This window comes from Nelumbo lutea, chromosome 4 (genome assembly GCF_056320005.1).
Source record: "Nelumbo lutea isolate HS-2025 chromosome 4, American lotus-T2T, whole genome shotgun sequence".
Classification (NCBI taxonomy): Eukaryota; Viridiplantae; Streptophyta; class Magnoliopsida; order Proteales; family Nelumbonaceae; genus Nelumbo; species Nelumbo lutea.
The window spans coordinates 19,049,922-19,063,500 of NC_142687.1; the positions used below are offsets into that span (position 1 = coordinate 19,049,922).

Here is a 13,579-nt window from a genome sequence, read left to right on the forward strand (position 1 = left end):
AATGACTTCTTGAAGGAGTAAGAGAGAAGAAAATAGGGAGAGAAAGAAGAGAGAAAAAACCTGCAATCACTCACAGGGTGCCTAGAATCACTCTATGGCATGGGAATCACTCACCATAGCTAGCATAAGCTGAAGAAAACTCAATAAACTTCATTGACTTTGTGTAAAACGTCCATACATATTTATAGACTCTAAACTCATAATAATCCTATGAGCCAAACTGTTAGACTCATAATAGTCTTATGAGTCAAACTATTAGACTCAATAATCCTAGTAGGAGTGTAGGACTCAAACTAAGTTGTCATATTCTATTTCAATTCGAAGAAGACTCAATAACTCTAATCCTACTTATGCAATGACTCTGAAGTTTTAAATATAAACAAACTATAACTATAAAAAATTAAACCCTGTCAATGGACCCCACAGAAAATTGCAAAATGACAAAAATACCCCCCACTGTCCAAAAGTACATAAATACATAAAATTCCAATTTGACTCTTCAGCTCCTACATTCTCTTTGTAGCTGCGTTGTAATTCCTTTTCTTTGAGATTTTTGGGCTCAAGGGTGGTAGAATCTCACGTCCCTCCAAGGAAGCTTGTAACTGCTTTGATCTTTTGCTAATAAATTATTTCATTTGTCAAAAAAAAAAAATTACACCTTCCCCTGACCTTGTATAATATTCTTCTTTCATGTGAAATATTCTTGTGAACTACACATGCATTAAATGTTGAAAATCATGTGGTCAACACAATAAATCCAAACATAGTGTTAAGGACTTCAAAATGACCCAATAATTTCACAACTCATTAACCTTTTGCTGCAGGTGCAGGCCTTAGTGTCCAGGAAATTGAATTCAACCATTAGTAACCGTACAAGAAATGCATCATTAACAAAGGTATAACATCATGTAGCCAAGAAAGTAGGTTCTGCATACCTGTTCACACTTCCCCAAGTTTTCCTTGTCACCATTGTAGCCCTGAAAAAAAAAAGAAGAAAAAGTTCACAACAAAGACAAAAATGCCAAACTGTACTATTTAAATAACAAGTAGGTGAGAGAACTGACATTTTAAAAGAATAATGACAAATAGTAAGGAGAAAAAAGAAGCTGTGAAGATAATCATGATTGATCAAGTATCCTCACCTTCAGAAGTTCCATCTCCTCTTTTGTAGGACAGAATTTAATGAGATTTTCCACCTGATCAACATCTAAAATCGAATCATCCAATGCTAATGCTGCACTCTGTAAAAATCCAAGGTCAGTTAACAGAGCCAACTTCAACAATGTGCTGTATAGATGAAAGGATTATGTTATGTCACTGCAGGACCTGCAGTAATTGAGGTCTCTAACACAAGGTTTAATAGAGGTCTCCCTCCCTCCCTCATCTACATGTCAGAACACGATGTTATATGTGTATCTTTTATTTCTTTCTTGGCCTAGAGCATATCTGTATTCTGTACTTGTACATGCAGAGCATCACTTTAATAAACAAAACATTTTTTTTCTGGTTGGGGGTAGACTATTCTAGACATCCCTTTAGTTTCTTGCTACTTCTCATGTGAAGGTTTAGATGTGAACCCTCAAGGAGTCTTGATCCCTATGGTTATCAAATATTATAACATGTTGGAATATGAGCAAAATCCATACAATATTCTAGAAATAAAGTTTTAGATATTGTAAAGCATGTTCAGGTCTCCAATAAGATGTTAAGAAGCATTTCCTATATCTGTCTGTATATCCTTCCTCCAGAAGGAACTGGATACTAAACCACAACCATTTTCTAAATTGTCACTTCATGAAATAGAAACTTTACACACATAAAAATTTAGCACCAAATGAAGCTTACCATCATATCAGAAAGAGGCATCTTAACTTTTGTGAGCATAATTTCACAGTTATTTGCCCGCCTTAGCTCAATCTGCAGAGAATAATGTTTGTGTTTGTCGATCAATGTGAGACAATACAGGGAAATTACAGGAATAACTTAAACAGATAACAGCAATGCAGAATAGCTTTGTTCAATTTTTAGTGTAATAAATCACTACATGGAAAGTACAAGTGAAACATAGAACAAGATCAACCTACAAGAGAAAACTTATAAAGGAGGAGAACAAGGACTGAAATTAGATAAACAGTTTAGACTGAAGCATTTAGAGGGTGAACTGGTGAAGGGGATCCAAAGTTGGTCATATCTTGGATGAGATGCAGTGGAGCAGGTGCATGGCTATATAGGCAAGTCTAAGAGAAACAGTCAAGCTAGCAAACGAGTTGGATACCTTCATACGGAAGAGAAAGAAACAATGGAAGAAGAAGGAAGAAAAGGGAAGAAGGAATATCGTAGTTCAAACCTCTCTCCTGTCCCCCAAAGTTATCTTTTATTCTTTAATTGTAATATGAGCACAATTACATGAATACCCTTAATAGGGTAGCCAGCACTAAAAACAATAATAAAAAAGAAGAAAACAGGCCCATAACTAAGGCCCACTACTCATAAACATAAAACATAAAACATAACTAAGTAAAAGAAATAAACTAAGGCCCATTCGGCCCATCATCTCTACAAAGGCCCAAACCCTAAAGCAATGCTCAACCAATGCCTAGATTCTAAGTTGCACCTGCATGAACCTAAAAATGATAGTCCATAAATTTGAAAGGATCTCCAACCTTAAGATTAATTGAGGAAAGAGTTGTGTGGCAGGAGTAAATTTAGGGAGTGAAGAGGTGATTCAGATAGCTGGCCTGCTGGGGTGTTAAGGGATTGGCCATTACAATAACTGGGACTACCATTGGGAGGAAATCCTAATATAGATAGTTTCTGGTATCCAGTGATTGAGAGATTTACAAAGAGACTTGCGAATTGGAAGAGAAACTACATTTCTTTGGGAGGTAGGATAACCCTAATAAAGTCAACTTTGGCTAACTTACCAGTGTACTTCCTATCTACCTTTAGGATACTGATGAAAGTAGCAAATCAGCTAGAAAAGATTACGAGGAACTTCCTTTGGAAACCAGGAGACACCAAAAAAGACCACCTAGTGAAGTGGGAGGTGGTTTCTAGAAGTAGAGATGAAGGGGGCCTAGTAATAGGAAATATTAGGCTAAGAAACACAGCATTATTGGGGAAATGGTTATAGAGACTGCCGTTGTAACAGGACAGGCTTTGGCATAGAGTGATTATTAGCATTCATGGAATGGCAGACAATGGTTGGGATGCAAGAATTGACCCTAAGGCTTCTCAATGCTTTCCCTGAAAATCTATTCGTGGTATTTTACCTTCATCCTTCCTTACTTCAAATTTGATGCTTGTGCAGGAAATAAAGTGTTGTTTTGGGAAGATATTTGGGTTAGAGACATGTCCCTTACTGAAAGGTTCCCTTCTATTTATTCACTGTTAGAAAATAAAAGAAAAGTGATCTCTTCAATTTTTACTGATAATTCTTGGGACCTAGGTCTGAGGAGAGGTCCTAAGGGAGTCACAAATGGCAATGGTGGATGAATTAATTAACCTTCTAGGGTCAACCTACCTGGACCAATCTTGTTTCTTTATCGATAACAATAAGCTTCATTAATTAATAAGATTTGTGAAACTTTAATTACAGAAAGGGGAGGTAAGCAATCTTAACTCCCCAACAACAAAAGGACAAAGAAAGAAGCTAAAAATTAGCCCAAAACAGAGATTCCTTAACCACCCCTTGCTTAACTAACCCATCAGCCATTGAGTTAGCACTTCTCTTCACCCAGTTGTACTTCACTTCAATATCCTTACTCAGCCATTTAAATTTTTTCTTTTCATTGTTGTAGCTCCACAAACCATTGTTGTCTCCTTTCAGCCACCTAATCACCACCTCCAAGTCCCCTTCAATAACTAAGCATCTGATGTTTAATTCTCTTGCTCTTTGGATTCCTTCAAGAACTGCTAGAATCTCAGCCCTAAGAGAGTCACCATCTCCAATTGGGCCTGAGAACATGACAGTAATGATACCATCCTCCTTCCTGAAAACACCCCCAATCCCAGAATGCCCTGGATTCCTTAAGCTAGTTCCATCGAAATTCAGTTTTATGAATCCAGCGGGAGGGGGGGACCAAGAGGGCCTAGAGGTCCTCTTACGATAGGCAAAGGTTAGCTACCTCTTTCCACTTTCTCAATAAGTCAGCCATGGAAAATTCTGAGAATAGCTCCATAGATTTCAGCCAGTGACCTGCCCTTAAGTGTATCAGTTCTAGTAAGTTTTCCGTGGTTCTTTCCTTGTCTGAAAATATTAGTGTGTTTCTCTCTTCCCATACAGACCAGCACACTACCGCCCTAATGCTTCTCCACATAACCTTCCCTTTTAGGCCATGTAAAGAACAAAGGAGAGAACAAGCTTTGCACACTCACGAGGGGATTCCAAGTACAGCCAAAAAGGGAGAAACACCCACTCCAAAACAGTTTTGGTAACCGGATAAGTAACCATAATGTGGTAACCCGTTTCCCCAGCAGCTTTGCAAAGATTACACATATTGGGAAGTAAACAATAATTGGGCCTCTTTCTCTGAAGCAAGTCATTTGTGTTAATCCTTTCTAAGAAAGTTTTCCAACAAAAACTACCAACCCGAGGAGGAATTGGTTTGCTCCAAATCTCTTTAACAGGGAAGGACAACCCAAGAGGGAATAGTAGGCTGAACTAAGGTCTCAAAAAACGAAGCATAAGAAAATGAGCCACTCTAGTGTCTACCTTACTAGGGTTCAAGAAAACATTTTCAAGGATGGCTAGTAGAGATGAAATACAGCCCAATTATGTATCCTTAATTGCCCTTCTCGGGCCTAGGTTCCACCCAAAACTAGAAGTAGAATCAGAAGGAACTAAGAAAGAGGAGATGGGTTTATTTTTCAAACCTGACAAAGCATACAAAGAGGGAAATTGGTCCCTCATGGGTAAGTCCCCAACCCAAGGTTGCTCCCAAAATTTTATTCGATTACTAGAGTTCAAATCATACATGATCCAAGGGGAGAAAACTAGAAGCAAATCATGAATGGCTTTCCAAGGGGAAGCAACTATAGCCCTTGTCAAAATTCCTGGATCCCAGTCGTTCTCATCTAGCCCATGTATGCCACTCACTATCTTTGTCCACAATTTGTCCCTTTCCAGTGGAAACCTCCACAACCATTTCCCCATCAACGCCATGTTTTTTTTCCTAATATTCCCAATCCCAAGCCCCCTAGCTTCTTGCTACTAGTTACCACCTCCCAACTCACCCTATCGTCTTTCTTCTCCACTCCTGGTTCCCATAAAAAAATCCTCATTAATTTTTCCACCCTGTTAGAGACCTTTGTGGAAATCTTAAACACTGACAAGAAGTAAACAGGAAGGTTAGCTAGGGTAAACTTAATCAAAGTGATTCTCCCCCCTAAAGAGAGATGATTTTTCCTCCAAGAAGCAAGCCTTTTCTCAAATCTCTCTAATACTTGGACCAATCTTGTTTGGACAGTAGAATTTGGAAACCTTCCCCATCTGGCGTGTTCACTTGCTTCTCCTTTGATGTCCTCACTCAATCATCAAACCCTACAAGGAGCTTTCCTTCAAAGGAGATTTGGTGTCAGCCTATACACACAAAAATTCGGGCTTATTGTTGGGAGGTGGTTCTCCAAAAATCAATACTCTAGATATGTTGCAAAGAAAAAGGCCAAATTTATGCCTATCACCCCATGTTTGTAGCCTTTGCTTAGGCTCTGGTGAGACAATCATACACCTATTAATTTCTTGTCCATTTCTATGCTTTATTTGGGCATGGTTCTCTTCTATCTTTGGTTGCAAGTGAACACCTTCCTCGGACATGGCAAACCTTTTTTACCCAAGCTTTGTCAAGCAACCGAAGAGATGTGGAAGATTAATGTGGAGAGCCAAAAGAGCAGTTATCTTATGGTCAATTTAGCCATTTGGGAAGAAATGAACAATAGGATCTTTAAAAGGAGTGGAGAAATCCAATAAGGAAATTGTGGAAAGGATAATCATCATGACTATTCAATGGTTGAAAACTTTGGATTTGTTTAAAGACTTCTCAGCTGAAGACATTTATAGGAATTGGGAAGTGGTGGCATCTACAACTTCCATAAAACCTACTATGCAGGAATTGTGGTCCCCACCAACACAACAAAGAGTGAAACTGAACTTTGACAGGAGTTCTAGAGGTAACCCCACCAATAGGAGTGGGGGGGCTCATTGAGAGCAAAGGTGATAGCCTTGCTTCAAGGTGTAAGATATGACAAACAGTTTGGGTTATACCAAATTGAGATAGCTGGAGACTCTATATATATATATATATATATATTTTTTTTTTTTTTTTGATAAATAAGAAGGATAAATTTCATTAATAAAAACTAATGCAGTTACAAGCTTCCCGTGGAGAGGCACGAACTGTGTCCTCTCCTACAGTAGGAAGAAAGACAAAAGATAGAAAACAGATTCAGTCTACATTTGAGCCCAATACAAACTTTCCCTATTTACCCCTTGCTTTGCAAGATCATCAACCATAGAGTTTGTTGATCTCCCCACCCATTGTACTCTCACTGTCAAGCTTCTTGTTAGGCAGTTGAAATCTTTTATTTCATTCTTAAAACACCACATTATAGAGTCCGGATTTTGTAGCCAGCCCACTACCACCTTGGAGTCCCCTTCTATTATCTCCCTGGATAGTGGTGGCAGCAAGTTCCGCCCTAGTAGAGTTTCCAACTCCTATGGGTCCTAAGGAAATAAGAACCACATTCCCACACTCATTCCTCAGTACCCCTCCCACCCCCGACGGACCTGGATTACCAAGACTACTTCCGCCGAAATTCAGCTTCAAGAATCTTTCAGGAGGGGGTTCCCAAGCCATACTCACTTTAGTCTTTATGGATGAACAATTAGCCACTGCTAACCAATTCCTCCAAATATCATTAAATGAGAATTGATGGAATAGGTCCAGTGATTTTAGCCACAAGATTTGTTTAGAATGCAGTCCTTCATCTCTTCTGGGCTTCTCTCCTTCTCTTGGAAAATTCTGGTATTCCTTTCTTCCCACACGAACCAGATCAGCACTGCTCTTGCACACTTCCACATAATTCTTCCTCTTCTGTGACGCCAAGGGAAGAAAGCAGGATCAAAAATCAAACTTGCATCTGCTGGCCTAACCAACCTGCACCCAAACAATGAGAAGAGCCACTCCCATAACTCTAAATTGTTGATTGAGTGGTTGCAATCTGGTAAGTTTGGGAGCCTGGAATTATAGACAGCCCATAAGGGAAATCCTCAACACAACAAGGGAGACCGGTGTGTGCTTCAAATGGACAAGGAGATCAGCTAATGGTTCAGCTGACACATTGGCTAAACAAGGGACTGTGAGGGAGAGAATATTCTAGGCAGTTTTGTAAGAAGGATTACTAGGGGCTCAACACCTGTTTAGGGGTTGACAGTTGTACTTAACTCTAGAAAGTTATTCTTAAGTTGTATTAATGAAATTACCGTTTCTAATCAAAAAAAGAAAAGTTGCACCTGCATGCAAGCAATTGAAAAATTACTAGAACTCTTCCTAGTCATAGCAATTAGCAAAATCTTCATACACCAGATATACAACTCAACTAAAAAAAGCCTTATCCAAACTATTTTGAGTCGGTTACACAAATCCTATTTTGTCATTCCAATTCATCAAGGACGAAGGACCATATCCATGGTTAATTTCATGCACCAGATATTTTAAATCAAGTGCATGTCACACTACTTGGTTATTTGCTCAGTCCATGGCAGCTCTATAATCCACCATTAACTGGAACTTTCTCAAATGATGTTAACTTGTCAATTAGTTTTCTTCGCTTCAAAAGATGCCCAGAAAATGACCAATTTGGCCACAGGACAAGGAATTTTGAGCTGAAACTTGCCCCATGAATGAAGGATGAAAGGTAAACATATTTATCCCTTTCAATCCACCCTATGAAAATTCAGTCAAGACATATTTGAAATCACAAAAGTATGGAATATTATCCAAACATTAAAAAGATGGATTATAAGGAGGTCACTTCAAGAAATTTGAAGAAATTAACAACATTATCCCCTACAAAGTATAAGAAAAGAGCCATGAAATTATGTATAATGCCAAATTTTGTGAATTACCAGGTGAACTTTATCGGGTTTAGATCCAAGAGACTTGCGTCGTCCTCCAGATTTACCTCCTGAGCCATCAACCATATTTGGAACTGTGGCAGAGAAAAGGCTCTCAAGTTCTGACACATCAAATTCTGATGCACTGGCATACAAAGGTGACAATGTTGTAAATATGAGAACAAAAAAGAAATAGTTAAACTATGATGCAAACTGCAGTAGTCATAGAACAAAATTAGGAACCAATGCCATCATGCAAATCTGACGGTATTAAATATAACCAAATAAATATGCTAGATTCCCATGAAAACTTTTCAGAATCAAGGTTTAAGAAATGAAAATCAATATGGGCAACAAGAATCTAGAAAAAAATCGTCATGGCAAAGAAGCAAATCCAAGTAGAAAGAGATAATCATAATACATTTGAGGCTCTTCATATCTCTGCAGTTCTGCCCATAAGCTTCCTTGCACTGCTCTTGTTACCTTCACCCAGTGCAGTGGCTTCAATGTAGATCGCCGAGGTGCTGAAGCAGAAGACCCCTGATAACCTGTAGCTGTAGGACGTGAAAGTCCACGGCCTCTTCCAGCAGATAAACTTTTTGCATCAGATAGAGAACCAATTGCATTTGGTCCTTTCGCCCCAAAGGGTGGAGGTGGAGGAGGTGCACCACCTGGAGGTCTAGGTGGAGCAGGAGGACCAGGTGCTCGAGCTCCAAGAGGTGGAGGTGGAGGTGGAGCTCCACGTGTGGGGGGAGGTGGAGGAGGTGGAGCTCCACGCATGGGGGGAGGTGGGGGAGGTGGAGCTCCGGGCATGGGGGGAGGTGGGGGAGGTGGGGCTCCACGCATAGGAGGAGGTGGCGGAGGTGGAGCACCACGCATGGGAGGAGGTGGTGGAGGTGGAGCCCCCCGTGTAGGAGGTGGTGGTGGTGGAGGTGGAGCCCCCCGTGTAGGAGGTGGTGGTGGTGGCGGCATTGGAGCTCCGGGCATGGGGGGAGGTGGGGGAGGTGGAGCTCCATGCATAGGAGGAGGTGGCGGAGGTGGAGCACCACGCATGGGGGGAGGTGGTGGAGGTGGAGCCCCCCGTGTAGGGGGTGGTGGTGGTGTAGGTGGAGCCCCCCGTGTAGGAGGTGGTGGTGGTGGTGGCGGCGGCGGCGGTGGTGGTGGCGGTGGCGGTGGAATTCCACGCAAAGGAGGTGGTAGTGGTGGAAGTGGCGATAGTGGAGCTCCACGCAAAGGAGGTAGTGGTGGCGGTGGCGGTGGAGTTCCACGCAAAGGAGGTGGTGGTGGTGGAGGTGGCGATGGAGATGGAACTCCACATAAAGAAGGAGGAGGAGGAGGAGGTGGTGGTGGTGGAGATGGAACTACACGTAGTGGAGGAGGAGGAGGTGGCGATAGAGATGGAACTCCACGTAAAGGGGGAGGAGGAGGAGGAGGTGGTGGTGGTGGTGGAGATGGAACTACACATAATGAAGGAGGAGGAGGAGGAGGAGGTGGTGGTTGTGGTGGAGATGGAACTACACGTAATGGAGGAGGAGGAGGAGGAGGTGGTGGTGGTGGTGGTGGTGGTGGTGGCGGTGGAGCTCCACGCATAGGAGGTGGTAGTGGTGGAAATGGAACTACATGTAAAGGGGGAGGAGGAGGAGGTGGTGGTGGTGGTGGCGGAGGAGGAGGAGGACCTGAAAGCTGAGAAGTTGCCTCGTGGCAGATAGTTGGAGGTGGAGGTGGTGGAGGAGAACGGACCAGAAATGTAGATCCTACATGAATAGGTGGTGGTGGGGGGGGTGGTGGTGGGGGGGGTGGTGGAGGTGGGGAAACATTTGGAGGAGATAATAAAAATGGTGGAGAGGGACTTGGTGCATCATCTGTGGACTCTGAATGGATAACGGAATCAACTTCATGAAATTCATCAGCTGATTCAGGTAAATCATCAGAAGGAACCATAATCCCAACACGAGCAGCAACAGATGGATGAGCCCCGGTTTCACCTGCACCACAATCATTTGAAAGTGCAGTAATCTCTATAGCAGCTGGTGCACTGTTATATCTTGATGGAGGATGAGATGTTACATGAATGGAATTAGTAAAAGAGTCTTTGCTTGGTTGGATCCATCGAGGTACTGTGTTTGGTTTTGTCTGTTTCACATGGATTCCCTCGGGCTCTTGTTGTTTCTTCTTTTGCTTAGCTGCAGTTGGATCTGAAGGTTGTTTTGTGTTTGAAGTAAGCTGCTTCTTTGGGGTGGGTGGCAGTACATTTTCAGGCTTTTGTCTACGGATATCAGAATCCCGCTTTGACTGTGGAGCTTTGAAATCTGCCTTATTCTGGGTACCATTGTTCTCTGCATTCTCCTTTTTGTCCATATCTTCCTCTCTGTGAAGCACAACAGAAGTAGCTGCTTTGGTTTCTAATTTGCCATGAATATCAGTAATTACTGCTTTGGCTTCTAATTTGCTGCCTACAGTAGCAGGCCCTGTCATGGCCTTGTCATGACACTTCTTTTCTTGCTTGCAATTCATGGAATCCAATGTGCTCTCTTCAGTAATTTGAAGAGTAAATTCTGCCTTCCCATCCTGTTTGTGACTGACATCATCCAATATGCTTTCTTGAGTTGCATGCATGTAAAAATCTCCTTTCCCATCCTGCCCATCAGTGCTGCTGAAAATCTCTTCCACCTCAAAAAATTCCTCTGCAGTTCCTTCTGTATCATTCCCATCTTCTATTACCACTTCTGTTGTGATATTAGACCCAACAGCATCAGAGTCCGAAAAGACAACCTGATTCAGAAATAATCATGGATTCAACACCTACATTTCAAGAAAGGGCAACCCCATGGAAGAAAAACAATCACCTACCTCTGCCTTGAAGTCCTTAGGAAATTGATCCTTAGCATCCCACAAAACATCAACTTCATCACGGTTGAGATTCAAAATATTTGATTTGATAAATGCTGTGTTGAACATAATCCTAAACATCATCTCCTCCCGTACTGGATCATCTTCCAAATGGATGCACTCAAGAACAACATCCCCTTGAACACGACAATGAATGTCTATTTTCACAAGTGTACACTCTGCCTGCAGATGCATACCAAAATGTTTAAAACATCAAGTAGATCCCTCATTCTGGTATCAGATACACAAATAACAAAATTACCTGTTGGTAGTGGCAAATGTGTTTCTTTGTCTCCGAAGATGATAACAATTTTGAACTTCTGTTGGTGACATCTGAAGAGTCTTGACCATAAACACGAACTACTGGTCTGCAACCCCTTTCCCCATTGAACAGGGGAAGAACTCTAAGAATAAGACAATCCAAAGTCAAAGGTGTATCTGGTGGAGGCCAATCTGAACCAAGGCTTCTTCTGGATATGTACTGGAGATATCTCAGCTGTGAAGGTTGTGGATTTAAGGGAGACAAGAGATGGAGGAGTTCCTTAGGAGCTTGTTTGTAGACCATTTCAAGAGTCTTCTGCTCTCCAGTGTACTGTTTTCTGTATAATAGAAGACCTGCAAGCATAAAGGCTAGCACAGGCCATCCCCCTCTCTCACAGTGCATCAGCAGCACATTCTGTTGCCCTTCCAATGATAACCAACTTTCACTAGAACACAAGAAATGGTGGATCATCTCGAATGGTAACAGAGGACATCCCTCATATTGACGAGGGTAATCCATAACAGTCATGTCATACTGAGACAATATGTCTGAAATTTGGCTCCTCCTTTCTCCTTCCCTGAAGTTAAATACCATGAAAGAGGCATCAGGGAAGTAGTCCTGCAGCTGTGCCACGATCCCGCTCATATAAACCTTGTACTCATCCTCTTCCAGAACATCCGTGGAGAAGCAACAGTCGAATACTGTAGCACAAAAAGTACCAAAAGCCACAATTAGATAAATATTATAGCTAAAGACCTTCAGTATCTATAGCAACTAACAGAAAAGTATGCTCAGAAATAAAAATAGATGTAAATATTAAAAAGCATTGCAGTCCTCGTCACCGTTTATAAAGAAGAAAAAAATAGAAGAAAGAGAATGGGAAAAACTTTAAAAATGCATCTTGAAGGAGAGTAAATATTCTTCTTTTTTTTTGTTCTTTTATAATGTGAACGTGAATCCAATGAACTTGCAAACCTTGAGAAATTTTTCTAGGAAATTAAGGTTGTGAAATAAAATCAACATTCAGTTCCTACACTTTAAATGCTAACCTTAACTCCTATGACACTGAAATTCTCCTTGGTTTCATAATTGTCCCAAAAGACCACAGTAATTCTTTAGGTATTACAAATTTCAAAAAAAAAATTGCAACTCAAATATGAACTGAAGAAGAAGCCGAAATACAACAAAAAATGGCAAAAACTTGGACTTTCTAAAAATTACATTGGGAATATTAAAAGAGGAAAAAAAGAAGCAGATGCAAAACACAAACAAATTGCAATGATGCTTCTATGGTACTCAAAATACTCAGACAACACTTCAACATTTTCTTAATGCAAAAGTTTTTTACTCGTTTTCTGCCCAAAAATATCAAAAACAAGCAAGTGAATCCGAAAACAAAATACGAATAAAAAGGAGCACATGACAAAATGCAATTGCACATTTCAAAGGAAAGCGGAGAAAATTCTTCAACTCAGCAGTAATTAACAGCACTTTCTTTCTAGAAGCAAATAGAAGCAAAGAACAAAAGCCATACCATAAACTCTCTCAGAGATCTCGAGAAGCCGATCCGGCGGCTTCCGATAAAACAACCTTCTGAACAGCGCCATTTTCCGGCGCTGCTGCTGCCTGGATCGGATCCAAACCGATAATTTACTGAAACTCCTCCAAGATCAAACCAATTACAAGCCAAACAGATCCCGGCCAAAAATAATCGAGTTACTGCAGCTGCTGTCAAAATGATCCAAGCAAGACCAAGAACAAGTCCAATCGAGTTCTTGTGAGAGCTGAAGCACAGAAATCGACGAGAAGAAAAGCAGTACAAGAAGCAAAAGAAGAGATCGTTGCTAGAATTGAATAGTCGTGTTGCAGATACTGGATAAACACATGAGAGATAGATCATTTCTCTCTTTTTCCTTCACATGGAGAGAGAAAGAGGGAAGGAGTGGACTGAAATAATAGAATGTCTGCGACCTGCAACTTGATTGGCTCGATCTCACGACGGAAGATAACACGTGGCAACCATGACAAAGAGAGAGAGAAAGGAGGAGAGAGAGTTGTTGCAGGTTAGGAGAGGCGGAAACCGCATGGGCTCTGTTCAGGAACTTCTTATATTTGCCGTGAGAGAGAGAGAGAGAGAGAGAGAGAGAGAGAGAGGGTGGGAGACGGAGAGGCCGAAAGATGACGAAAGACGGGAACCGTCTCTGTTAATTTACCAACTTGATGACGCTGTGCCGCCGTGGTCCCTCATTAGAGAGAGAGAGAGAGAGAGAGAGGGAGAAAGCATGTTTAGTTTAACGGTGTTTTAGCGGGTGAAA

General features: G+C 41.4%; 1 protein-coding gene across 2 annotated transcripts in view; it reads right to left on the reverse strand.

The window, feature by feature from the left end:
* The window catches only part of LOC148854361 (actin binding protein), a 34,681-nt gene extending 21,333 nt beyond the window's left edge, over positions 1 to 13,348 (reverse strand). Inside the window, exons 1-9 of one of the 2 annotated variants that reach the window (XM_088985815.1) lie at positions 12,799 to 13,348; positions 11,265 to 11,965; positions 10,964 to 11,185; positions 9,757 to 10,885; positions 8,535 to 9,669; positions 8,126 to 8,258; positions 1,846 to 1,917; positions 1,143 to 1,241; positions 936 to 977 (exon numbers count right to left, since the gene is read on the reverse strand). In XM_088985815.1, the coding sequence (XP_088841941.1) occupies positions 936 to 977; positions 1,143 to 1,241; positions 1,846 to 1,917; positions 8,126 to 8,258; positions 8,535 to 9,669; positions 9,757 to 10,885; positions 10,964 to 11,185; positions 11,265 to 11,965; positions 12,799 to 12,871 (3,606 nt within the window). In that variant the 5' untranslated portion in view covers positions 12,872 to 13,348. Of the gene's footprint in view, positions 1 to 935; positions 978 to 1,142; positions 1,242 to 1,845; positions 1,918 to 8,125; positions 8,259 to 8,534; positions 10,886 to 10,963; positions 11,186 to 11,264; positions 11,966 to 12,798 lie in introns of both variants that reach the window. The other variant, XM_088985814.1, reaches the window with a different exon arrangement.
* Positions 13,349 to 13,579: the final 231 nt, after the last annotated feature.